Source organism: Ovis canadensis, chromosome 11, assembly GCF_042477335.2.
Source record: "Ovis canadensis isolate MfBH-ARS-UI-01 breed Bighorn chromosome 11, ARS-UI_OviCan_v2, whole genome shotgun sequence".
Classification (NCBI taxonomy): Eukaryota; Metazoa; Chordata; class Mammalia; order Artiodactyla; family Bovidae; genus Ovis; species Ovis canadensis.
Window position 1 is genome coordinate 46,762,046 of NC_091255.1, and position 12,756 is coordinate 46,774,801.

The 12,756-nt window shown below is 49.0% G+C and overlaps 1 protein-coding gene across 2 annotated transcripts; it reads right to left on the reverse strand.

The window, feature by feature from the left end:
• Window positions 1–2,332: 2,332 nt before the first annotated feature.
• On the reverse strand, window positions 2,333–11,087 carry SNX11 (sorting nexin 11). Of its 2 annotated transcripts, XM_069603685.1 has the most exons (7): window positions 10,824–11,087; window positions 7,301–7,355; window positions 6,771–6,857; window positions 6,376–6,476; window positions 5,010–5,105; window positions 4,589–4,801; window positions 2,333–3,846 (listed from the first exon to the last, which is right to left on the reverse strand). In XM_069603685.1, the coding sequence occupies exons 2-7, from the start codon at window positions 7,340–7,342 to the stop codon at window positions 3,573–3,575; spliced, it is 813 nt and encodes a 270-aa protein (XP_069459786.1). In that variant the 5' UTR covers window positions 7,343–7,355; window positions 10,824–11,087; the 3' UTR covers window positions 2,333–3,572. The 2 variants fall into 2 exon arrangements, with proteins under 2 accessions (XP_069459786.1, XP_069459787.1); XM_069603686.1 differs by lacking the exon at window positions 6,771–6,857 and having other exon boundaries at window positions 10,824–11,070.
• Between the last annotated feature and the right edge of the window lie 1,669 nt (window positions 11,088–12,756).

Genomic DNA, 12,756 nt, shown 5'->3' on the forward strand with positions numbered 1-12,756 from the left:
CCTGCAGGGCTCCTCAGCTTGGTTTCAGCTGTGCCTCAGTTGGCTGCTCATACATAAATCTGCAGACGCCACTCCGGCCCCAGTGAGACATCCCCATGAGGCAGGCCGGGGGCTGGGCTGCTTCCATTCTTACCTCCAACCTCGCATCCTCCTGGCCCACTGCCCTCCCCACTCCTGGGTGTTAAGAATATTCAGCAAGAGCATGTAAACAAATTCACAAACATGGAACTAAACTTACTGTCCAGTCAGACTGTTAAAGTCACAGTCACCTCCTAAGCAAAGCTATGGGAGCGGGTACGAGCCACCTCGGGCTCGGCGGTGCAGCTCTACGGCCTTGGCGGTGAGCAAACCTTGGACTGTGGAGGATTTCTGAGAACGACTCTGAAAAGATCTGCAGGGGAGTTTTTTTCTCCTTGAACAGTGGGGGACTTAGTTATCCCTGTTTTTGGCCGTACCGCACACAGGATGTCCCATCTGCACTGCTGCACGTGAGATCTTTAGTTGCAGCAGGCAAACTCTTAGTTGCGATATGTGGGTTCTAGTTCCCTGACCAGGGATCGAACCTGGGCCCCCTGCATTGGGAGCATGGAGTCTCAGCCACTGGACCACCAAGGAAGTCCCCAGCTTTTTTTTCAAGATTTTTTTTGGGGGGGAAAAAAAATCTTGTTTTACAGAAGTTGGGAAGTATCTCTTCCCAGAGTTCTCTTCCCACAGTTCTACCTGAAACATACTTTTTAAAAACCATGATCAGCTCAGTGTCCTCAGCTAGAAACTAAGGGTCATACTTCCTTCCCCTGCCCCCTCCTCACTGGGCACCATGGTCAAATAAACAATGTGTATGAAACTCATTTTCACACAAGAAAACCCACCTCCTCCTACACACACACACTTCCTCCCACGAAACAAAAGGAAACCTATGACTTTGGGATGACTTATCCTGTGTTACAGGACATGAATAGACTTGGGCCACATAAGTAACTGTCAGAAGAAAGATGACAAGGGGCTTCCCTGATAGTCCAATGATTAGGACTCTGTGCTTTCACTCTAGGGGGCAAGGGTTCAATTCCTGGTCAGGGAACTAAGGTCCCACATGCTGAACGAGATAGGCAAAAAATAAAATTAGTACGGTGACTGTAAGTCAGACACAGAACCTACCTCAAACCCAAATTCTAACAAAAACATATTTCCATTCTACAAAACAGCCCAGCAGGCCACTGCCCCGAGTAGCTCCCCATCCTCCCTACAGAGGCTGTCAGCCACGGCAGCAAACACGCACACGCCGGGACACAGCAAGACGGGGGACCAGCAGACAGCGCTGCCGAGATGGGGAGGAAACCATCCCTGCTGTTTTTCTGGTAACTCTAGGCCCACGTTACTAGAAAAGCTCTCCCCCTACAGGACATCTCCTTCCATGGCCTACACTCAACTCTGCACAAGACAGCGGCGGGACGGCGCCTGGCCTTCGATTAACTGAGGTCCTGCTGTATGCACTGCTGATAATGGATCATTAAAAAAGCCAGGAGTCAGAAAGATCGCATCCGTGTCTTTGACCGGCTCCTGCTGTCCCAGCAGCCAACCCTGCTGGCAGAACTGGCGGCTGAGCACCAACTCCAGGAAGAAAAGGCATGAACAGAAGAAGCCGACCCAGCTTGCTGTTTTTTGGCTGAGTAGGGAATTGACACAGACCACCTCCGGCTCCTGTCTGGAAGTTTCGAGATCAGAGAGCTTCAAGCACAGCTGGGTTCACAGCTGCACCATTTGGAGCATTGGACTCATTAATATTCATGAGTCATCCCTACCAATCGGCAGAGCGGATGCCATTAGCTTAGCATCTGTCGGGTTTTTGTGAGGGCTGTGTACGGAGTTTTTTTCCCCTTTTAAATGAACTTCTTTTGACACTTTGGATTTGCCTCTGTAGGCTTTCTATCCTCGCCTTGCTCTGCTGCACCATATAAAAGAGAGACCCAGGGGAGGCAGGCAGAGAAGAGAGATGAGTCCCAGCCAGGGCTCGGCATCTGCCTGTTGACAAACTTTATTTCTCTTTCAGCACCTGGCACCTCAGACAGGCTGCAAGGATGGAAGCAGCATCAGGTAAATTATACCTAACAAGGTTCATGCCCATCACTGTGAGAAGAGCTGGATCCTGCCTCTTTGGAAGGCAGTCCTTCCTCCAGTGGTGAACTTGAGCTGCACACACAACGCAGGAGAGCTGCCGAGCTCAGTTCTGAACCATTATTTCCACGCTGATAAATTCATGATTTATGAAAGTGACTACCGCCAGCCCTCAGTGCCTCCTCCACTGCTACAGCTTGTTAGACACCAACTGCAGCAACAGTCTTAAATACTTGAATTTTATTTCAGGCCAAAGCCTCTGAACTAGATGCCATGACAGTCCCACAGCATAGGCGAGTAGTAGAAGAACCCACGGACCGGGTGCGGGGGAGGGAGGGGCAGGCGAGATGGAGAAGAACCACACACAGACGCCAGGGCAGATAAGCAGAACGCCAGCGACACTCGTCTCCTCCAGCTCCAGCTCTCAGAGGAGAGAATTACTGCAGCAGGAGGGCAGGACGCCTCATTGTCTGAAGGAAGGCGTGTTGTTTCTCATCTCCATCCCCAGAGCCCTCTCTCCAGGCAGAAACAAAGCCCCCGCACCCCACTGGACTGAACAGACGGCCTCCCGCAACACAGCAGAGGGACACGTGGTGGCTGAAGCCCTGGGGAAAGGGAGCTGTTACTAAGTGAGAAGAAAAGGATTCAAACAAGAAAGGAGCTCAGCTAACCCTGCAGAGAAGACAGTCCACCTCGGCTTTATAACCAGAGAGGCAGGGACAGTCCAGGGTATCTTTTCCAAAACAAAGCCCCCTGAATCGTTCCCTGTCCTTTGGCTGTGACCAAACCTTTCTCTTTTGTGGATGGCCACAAGCTATTTCACAGGTCTCAGGCCCCATACAGCCAGGCCGAGGTCCTGGGATGCACAGGAAACCCCAATGTCAGGAGTCACAGCACCGTTCCATTCAGTGGTTATGAGTGGAGGAAAAGCAAGGAGGTGGGAGAAAAAATATTCACCCCCCTGTCCGTGCAAGGAGGTAGCAAGAGGCCAGCCTCCCAGAAACCAGTGCTCCAGGGACTTCAGCAAAAACATAGCCAGTTGGAACACAATGACACAACAGAAACACAAGCATTTCTGCTGGAGCAGCCTCTGATAAGGTAGATTAAAATCTGCCACCTTCAGGTCCCCAACCAGTCACCTGAGACAGTGCTCCTGGACCCATTAACAAACATCTAAAGAAATTCAGTTTCCAGGAGAGTAAATTCGGGGTTTGGCTCAGAACCAACAACTCCTGGGTCTTGTGCTTAACTTAAACACCTGCACAGTGTCTTATCCTTATCGAAGAAGCCTGAGGAGTTATGACCAATCTCCACAGAACCAACTTGAGCAGAGGCCATGGTAAAACAGGAAGCGGACCAGCCTCCCACCACCAGCCTGTGCCTAACCCCGCCTGAGCAAGTCTCCCTGCCTGCATCGCCTTCATCCACCTCCGAGCAAAACCCAGAGCTCCAAGGAGAGCTCACTTTTCCAAAACTGTTTCCAACTGACCAGGGTCCAAAGGCACAGCATGGTCCCCTCCCAGGACTCTCCTCACAGGCTGAGAAGCAGAGATTCCCTCATCAGGTCTTGCAAAACCACAGCATGATGGAGAGGAGGTGGGTGGGAGAGTGGGGCTCTCCAAGGGAGGAGCCTCAGAGTCAACCACAGGAGCCCACACCTCGAACTGGTCCTTTTCTTCCCCGGGAGGCGGTGAGGGAGAGCTCCTCCGGCCGGGTCTTGGGAGAAAGCAACAACTGGAAAAAAGTGGGAAAGGGAAAAGGAGGGCATGAACAGGTAAACAAAAATCAACAAATACAAGTGAACGGACAACAAGGGAGGCCTGTTCATACAAGGAAATAGTATTTGGCCACAGGAAGGAATTAAGTGTTGATATGCCCTGCCACACGAATGCGCCGGGAAATGGTGCCAAGTGAGAGAGGTCTGTCGCAAAAGACCACAGGCACGACTCCACCTGTGTGAAATGTCCAGAATGGGCAAAGCCACACACACACACAGGAAGTAGACAGTGGTTACCAAGGGCTAGGGTCTGGGGTTGGGGAGTGTGGGGAGTCACTGCTAATAGGTACAAGGTTTCTTCAGGGGTGATGAAAATGTTCTAAAACTGACTGTGATGATGGACGGCTGCATGACCTCGTGAATAAACAAAAACTACTGAGCTGTACATAAAAGCGTGAGTTTTATGTATATGAATATATCTCAATAAAGTTGTCATCTAAGGAAAATGGGGGTTGGGGGAGAGGATAAAGAACAAAACAAATAAGAGAGCCTTTTCTTCTTTCTCCCCAGCTTGCAATAGGAGAGTCATCTCCCAGGGATGAGTCAGCACAGACCCAAGGCCCTCATGCATGGGATGACAGGGGCCCTCCTGAAAGGCCACCAATGCCATGACCTTACTTTCCCTACCAATGGACACCTCACTGGCCCACGTTATAGTAATCCTAGCCACTGGTGTCTTAGAAAAGAGCATTCAGTTACCTCTTGGGCTGGTCTCCTTCAGCCAGGTGAGAGGAACCCCGTCTCTCTTCCTGGGCCCAGCCACAGTTGGACATAGCGTAGCGCAGAATGGCGTCAGAAACGGACACGGAGCTCCGGCCCTGCACGCAGGCTTCTATCTCAGGCACTGAGAGCTGGCTTTGCAGGAAGAGGTGTAACTGGCTGTCTGACAGGAGGACCACGCTCTGCAGGACCCTGGGGCAGACACAGGCAGAAGAGCGCAGAGCGTCAGCCTCACAGCAGCTGACCCAGCCCCATCCTCTGAGGCCTTCTGGCGTGAGTGAGTGCTGAGAGCAAGAGCATCTGACACAAACATGTCTGTGTGTTCCTGGGGGGCATTCCGCACAGCGCACACACCCCTGCCACCCCCAGAGGCAAGTGCCAGCCCTCCAAGTCCACTCACTTTTCAAGGAAGTGCTGTAGACCTTGTCGTCGCTTCTCAATGAACTCATCTGAGCTGCCAAAGAAGGTTGACTTGCCAGGAAGTTCAGGTACAGGCCTGTGAGATCACACAATGTAACACATACCCAAGATAAGTAACATCCCAGTCACTCCAGTCCCTGATCAAGGAAAGCCCCTAAAAAGAGACACAAATCAACACAAATAGCATTTGATAAGAGGGCAAGGGCAGAGGGTTAACACCAACTGATGACACGCCTGGTGTCAGGCACTGTGCTAAATGTCTACAAACCTTACCTCATTTATCCTCCTCAAAACCCTGTGAGAAAGATGTCAGCGTACCCATTTTAATGGTAAGGAAATAGAGAAGTTGAGTAAATCTCCCTATGCCACACAGCTCGTAAATAAGCAGCAGAGCTGGCATCTGAACCAAGCCTAGGACTTACAAACTCCAGGCTGCTAGACTCTCGTTTTCAGAACCCACTCCCACCATCAACTACTATTTCAAAAGGAAGAAACTTGGACATGGAGACATGGAGGATGCTGGGTCCTTGTGTGTAAATTAAGGCTACCATCTCCAGTCCCGAAAGATCACGTTTGGAATTTTCTAAAAGTAGTCAGGTTGCAGCAACTCATCCACAAACTCTTCCAGCCTCCCTAGCCCCTCCTGTGAGGCACGGCAGGCACATGCTTGAAAACAGCAGGCCAGACTAGAGGATACAGGATCTGTTCAGAGGAAGTTCCGACTGGCTTATGAGGGCCTGACTGACTCATGACAGTGGCCTCATCAATCCCACATGTTAACTAATTGGCTAAGTTGTCAACAAAGTCACCACAGCACTCAGTAACCACACTGTGTTGGAATCACTGTCATAAACTGCCTCCAGTTTTAGGGCTTATCTGCAGCATGTAGGTGAGGAGTGAACAACAGTGCTTGTCCTAAGGCTCTCAGTCTGTAGTAACTCTGGATAAAGGTCTCTACACAAAAAAGAAGAAAGGAAAAAAAAAAATCACAATTTTTACATATCAAATGGACAGGAACACCATGTGTCAAATTAGTCCAGGTGCTAAAAAGTTCCTGATAACCAATGAAGCATATTTACACAGCCAGCAGTACCTTTGTTTAGCCCTATGCATATAAAAAAGAAAAATGTCCTTTAGATTTGTTTGGCTTTGTTAGGTCAAAATATTAGAAATGAGAACTCTGTCATTACTTTTTTTCACTGACTTGAAAACATAATTTAAGAACACATTTCTCAGAGGCCTTAGTAGCTGTCATGCTGCCAAGTTCTCTTGATTGTAAACCCCAGTTGCCAAGGAAGAACCCAAGAAGCCGGTCTCGGACCCAAGAAGGAAGTAAGAGAACTCACACTAAACCCGCATTTCTCTGGAGCTGCTTTCTCAGCCACACAAACTCCCGGTAGCGGCGGCGCACACAGGACGTCTTGGCGGTAAAGGCCTTGCTGTTGGTCTATAGGAAAAAGCATGTGAAATGGGTTTGGTGGAAAAGCCCAAGTTCACACAAAATCCCCGTCATCCCTCTCACCAAGGACTCAAGTCACCAGGCCACAGTCCCAGTCAAGGGGATCCAAGCAGAGCACAGTGCCACCCAGCAGCCTGAAAACAATTCAGGCAGACCCCAGGCTCTCTGTCCTCTCCTCCTTTCTTTTCTTCTGTCAATACCTCCATAAACAGGTTCTGCTCAGGACTGGCCCTCAGCCCTGAAAGGTATATTGATCCCAATATCAATGTCGGATACACTTACATGAAGGAATATCTTATAATCCACATAAGAATTCCAGGAGCCCTCATTCTGCACGCGGGGGTCCTGAACACGCACAGTGATCACCTCCTAGAGGTAAGAAATGCTCCTTCAGCTTCAGCGCAGCCACATAGTAAGGTGGTTCCAACACACGGGCGGCCAGAGTACTCCACTCAATGCCAACTTTCACTCATTTGTTCATTTATTCATTCAATTCAGCAAATATTTATTGACCACCCTCTATGTGACAGGTACCGTGCTTAGGCACTGGGGGCAGAACAAGGACAAAACACAAAAATCCTTGTCCTCGTGAAGCTTCCATTCTAGTACCTTCCGATGAATAGAAAGTTAGTGGAAATGGAACCTCATTTCTCAGTCATGCCTTCACTACTGATCTCCCTCTTCTCGCTTGACTTTGAGCACATCAGAACCACTAAGGCATTACTGTCAGAACACCACCACCGAGCAGTATCTGGCTCTTGCAGAGCCCCTCAAGCTTTCACCCAGATGTTTCCCGGAAATCACATGCTTACCTCCTGCTCTTGGTTCTCCAACATCCTACACCAAAAGCCCATTGGAAGAAAACATCTGATGAGAGACGGGAGATTCAGGATCAATCTCTGTTAGCATGCCTCTACTCTCACCTCTCTTTGCCAGGGCAAAACCCTGAAAATTTTTAATCGACCCCCCTGGGGAAATCCAGGCAATTTTTTTTGCTCTTGTGTAAAATTTAAGAGGAAGCAAAAAAATCCCCCCACACGAGCTACCGCACACCGTTGCTCAGTCATGTCAGACTCTTTGCGACCCTTCGGACTGTAACCCATTAGGCTTCTCTGCCCCTGGGGTTTTCCAGGCAGGAACACTGGAGCAGGTTGCCATTCCCCTCTCCAGGGGATCTTCCCAACCCAGGGATCAAACCCACGTCTCCTGTTGCAAGAGGATTCTTTACCTGCTGAGATTTTGGGGGAGCCGCGAAACACACATGAGCTGGGGGCCAAGCTAAAAGCCCTGAGGGATTTACCTCCCTTCTCAGACCATGGCAGGGACTCTGAACCAGGGGCCACTTCTAGCCAAAACAAGTTCAGGTCAACAATGTCACCTCAGGCGGCCAGAACTGGCGGGCTGAGCTGTAAAACCCTTTCGCCTGAGAACTGCTGGCCCAACACAGCACAGCTCTCTAACTGAGCCTAACATCGCCCCCTCCTGGCTGTCTAGAGAAAACCAAAACCCCACAAACGCGGAGGCTCCTGAGACGTCTCCCTTTGTCTTGCTTAAGCACACCCAGGACCCCAGAGGCAGATCTGAGTTGGAGAGTTCCAGGGGCACCTGAGCGGGTTGCCCAGTTGTGACCTTCTCTTAGCTAATTCCATTTCCAGAACCCAAGACAATGGTTCTAATCATTTCCTCTCAACATGCGGTTTGTACCTCTGCCCAAGCACCCCAGAGCCGCACAGGTCGACTCAGGATGTTTTCCGCTCCTTTGCAAAGATTCATTAAAGCCTAAGCCACTGATTTCCCCCAATGTGGCAGTTTACATGCGCAGCAACATCGCCCACTCCAACAAGGGGACCATGAAGGCTGAGGCACAGGGTTACTCAAGTCCAAAGGGGCCCATGATGTCACCTTCTGTTAAAATACAGCACTAATCTTGTTACTCCTAGAACCACTTCAACAGCATCCACTCTGGCTGCTGCCTCCACCCCCTTCTCCTCTCTTAAGGGCGGAACAATAAGGTTTAATTTCCCTTTCCAATTTACCTTGAAATGAAAACTGACTTCAGCCAATATGTACTGCCAACAAATGATCCAGCCTGGCTCCTGGGAAAATGGGACTATCTCTAAGCTCCCCCTGTCCTCCCCCCATGCACATTCACACACCCACTCATTTTTACAGTCCCACAATTAATTTTAAACACATTCTCTTATTAGTTCTGCTTTACCATTAGAAAAGCAGGTAATGAGTTTCCTTCTCCTTTATGTTGTGCTAACACAAGGCTAACATTTCAGGAGGAGAGGAACTCGTCTACACCACAAAATTAGCAGGACACACAGCTTTCCCAATCTTTTCCAGAACATCAGAAGGTCTCTCCACACACAGACACTGCATGCAGAGACGAAGCTGCACGATATAGGACAAATCTGGGCTATACAGTCCAGCAAACTGGAAATGCTGTGATTGCAGTGCCATACTAAATAATATACTTGCTGACATTCTGACGTTTCATCTGATGCAGTCACTACCACAAAGGCCCTGAACTGAAAAGTGGGAAATCCCAATTCCGTAACCACTGATGTATTACATCCTGGATGGAAGCAGGCTAGCGGCTGTAGCTGAAGAGAGCAGGCTGACTCACTGTGAACAATTAATCTCCTCAGATTACACAAAAAATTTTTTTCTCTTCTCATTTCAGGCATTTGGTATATTCCCAGCACAGGAGCAAAATTAAATACACTGAAGTGTCTTTCCACAAAAGTAAGGGCAAGAAAGATGACAATAAGGAAATCCACACACTAAGTGACGCTCACGAATCTCCAGGGCCTTGAAAAGTTTGCCAAATTCAGGACCATATTTCAGTAACTAAATGGTCATCACTCTTAGGCTCAAGAAGAGTGAGCCAAGGGCTCTGAGAACAAGTGTCTCTCCTTTCTTTTGGGACTCACACCACTTAGAAACAAACAGCTATAAACTGACTTAAAAAATATCTGAGGGGGGGGAAAAAGTCTTAGGACCCCCAAGATGCTATACACTTAACCCTAAGATTTGGAGAAGGAAATTGCAACCCAATCCAGTACTCTTGCCTAGAAAATTCCATGGATGGAAGAGCCTGGTGGGCTACAGTCCATGGGGTTGCAAAGAGTTGGACACGACTGAGCAACTTCACTAACCCTAAGGTTAAAGGGCACTTAGAAAGCTTCCAATGTAACTTTCCTTAAAAACACTGGACAAACACAAAAACCTAGACTTTAAGGAATAATTTCTAGCAACTACTATCCTCCATCAGCTTCCTCCCTGTAGACCCCACTCCTCAGCAGGAAATGAAGCATTTCTGCCCTTGGAGGAAAAAGAGGAAGTTCTTAATTTTAGCTCTATGATCTGGAAGATGGATCCGTGTGTCACCCAACTAAGGATAGAGTCAGTGGCCCTCTCAGCTACTTATGCAGCGCTAACTACATTTCCTGGGCCCTTTCAATCACGTCTGAAGTTTATTTTCTCCACCTGTACCAGCACCAGTATCTCCGGGGAAAATCCAGTTGTTTGCTATTTATAAAGTAGCCTGTAAGGCTTTCCAGTGTCTAAACAATTCCAGGCAGGAATTGTTAGACACTGTTCCAAGGCTTTAGCTCCACAATTTTCACTCCCATTTAAACTAATACTTCAATACTTTCTAAAACTTCAAAAGGCACGTTACAAAAACAAATCCGAAAAAAAAAAAAATCCGGTGATCAAAGTATATAAGCCGCCAAGACTCCCATCCCTTCTTGCTCATTCTTCAGCCCTTGGTGCCGGGTAGCAACTCAAAAAGCTCTCCTTCTGAAACACCCACAAGTAGCAGAAGTAGCTCCCCAGGTCTGACCAGCATCTGCCTGTTCTCAGCCAAGCAGCTCTGCTCTATCCTTCTGTTCATCTGTAACTTGCCACTCCTTCTACTTGCAGCTAAGTAACAAAGGCACCACAATCTAGCGCAAGAGCCTCCTGTGTCCCCGTAGAATACTTGCCATTACTCCTAGTCCCAGCGTTTGGGTCAACGTAGCAAACTCCTGTATTCCTTACGAACGAGGAGCCAAAGGACGACGTGGTCCTTATTCCCCTTTGCCTACTAAGCTTGGGGAGTGGGAAGGAAAGATGCTTTATATATTTTATAAAACCAAATGGAAAGCCAGGTTTCCTTCCTTGGATCCGGACCAAGCACCCTTCTTCATCCCAGGAGGTGAGGCTGCTCCTTTCCTAGGATGTCCAGCAAGGTTCCCACCTCAAGCACCACTGCTGACGCTCAAACCCACGGCCCTTACCACAGAGTAGCATCCACAGCCCGCGAACCTGTCCACGCCCCCTCACCTGAGAGCAGCGCCCACTCCCCACAGCGACACCGCCAGCGCCCCACCATATAGTAAGAGTCCCGGCTTCTCCTTCCGGGTGAGCGGCCGGCGCCCCGGTGCACGACGGGAGAAGGCTGCAGGCACGCCAATCCCTGGTGCCCAGGGCGCCCCGCCCCCGCAGGCCCTGGCTCTTAGTGACAAGCACCTCTCGCGGCGGCGCGGTCCGCACCGCCCAGGCCCCGGCAGGAATCTAGATCCCGCACCTCTCTCTTGGGGCGCTGCTTGGGGGATGAGGGCGAGGGGAGGAGAAGGGGTTCTGACGTCCAATCCGGAGCCGCGTCCCGCCCATTGTTGTTAAGCGCAGCCAATCAGTAGCCAAGAAGCGTCCCTGAATGTCCCAAAGTGGGTCCAGGAGCCGGGAGGTGTGAAAGGTTAGTCAGCGGTGCTGAGCGTGGGAGAATCAGGAACGTGGGAGCCTCTCTCAGTCTGGAGAGAGTGCCCGTTTGAACCCTGTAAGTTTCTGTTCCCCGGCGGAATTATCAAGGGGTCGCCCACTCAGATTCGAAAACTCGATTGTCCTAGCGAAAGCCGAACTGCGGACAGTCCTGCAAACACTGCAAGTTCGTTCACTTGAGAGACAAACATAAGGAAGGATCGCGCAGCTAGTCAGTAAAGAAGGAAGAATCCGTTGACTATGATGAAGATTGTTTTTTTTTTAAATACTTTTAAAATGTCTTAGCAAAGGTTAATTTCAAGGGAAAAGTTACAGTCACAAATACAAGCTCTGGAGTTAGAAGATCTGGGCACAATACCCAGCAAGCACTACAGTAACTATGTGGCCCTAAACTGGCCTTAAATCTTTGTCTTACTTTCCTCTTCTATAAGGTGGAGATAGCTCAGAACGTAAGGTGCACTTAAAGCAACTTTTGTCAAACTTTTTTGTCTCAGGATCCCTTTACATTCTTACAAATGATTGTGGACTCCCAAAGAGGTTTTGTTTATGTGGGATGTTCACTGGATTGGAAATTTAAATAGAGAAATTTAAAAGCATTTATTAATTCACCTAAAGCTAATAATGGACTTTCCTGGTGGCTCAGATGGTGAAGAATCTGCCTGCAATGCGGGAGACCTGGGTTCAATCCCTGGGTTGGGAAGATACCTTGGAAGAGAGCACGGCAACCCACTCCAGTATTCTGGCCTGGAGAATCCCCATGGATAGAGAAGCCTGGCGGGCTATAGTCCATGGGGTCACAAAGAGTCAGACACGACTGAGCGAATAAGCACAGCACACAAAGCTAATAATGAGGCTTCCCTGGTAAAGAATCTGCCTGCAATGCAGGAGACCTAGATTCAATCACTGTGTTGGGAAGATCCCCTGGAGAAGGGAAAGGCTACCCACTCCAGTGTTCTGGCCTGGAGACTTCCATGGACTATATAGTCCATGGGGTGGAAAAGAGTCGGACCCGACTGAGCAACTTTCACAGAGCTAATAATAAACCATTACATGTGGACATAATATATTTCATGAAATATAACTACACTTAAAAAAATTATTGAATGGGTGCTCAGTCACTTCAGTCATGTCTGATTCTTTGCAACCCCTTGGACTGTAGCCCTCCAGGCTCCTCCTTGCATGGGATTCTCCCAGCAAGGTTAGTAGAAGGGGTTGCCGTTTCCTCCTCCAGGGGATCTTCCTGGCCCTTGACTAGAACCCGTGTCACCTGTGGCTTTTGCATTGGCAAGCGGATTCTTTACCACTGTGACACCTAGGGAGACCCTCTAAGCAGAGTGGCATTATATTACAGTTTTGTAAATTCCCATGTGCTTCCCCATTCATTCGTTGTACTGTTTTTTGGACAAGGAAACCCAGAAAATCTGGTCTCATGCAGATAACACACCTAGAAAAGGGAGAATTATCTTTAGCCTTCTCTGATAATTGTGGATACTTTTTA

What these genes read in the sequence shown, in the direction of transcription:
- SNX11 (XM_069603685.1), bottom strand. Translation starts at nt 7,342, where the DNA reads ATGGGCTTTTGGTGTAGGATGTTGGAGAACCAAGAGCAGGAG. An exon ending in TGGAGAACCAAGAGCAGGAG is followed by an intron (nt 6,858 to 7,300) that starts GTAAGCATGTGA and finishes TCTTACCTCTAG; the next exon opens with GAGGTGATCACTGTGCGTGT. An exon ending in CTACAGCACTTCCTTGAAAA is followed by an intron (nt 4,802 to 5,009) that starts GTGAGTGGACTT and finishes TGTCTGCCCCAG; the next exon opens with GGTCCTGCAGAGCGTGGTCC.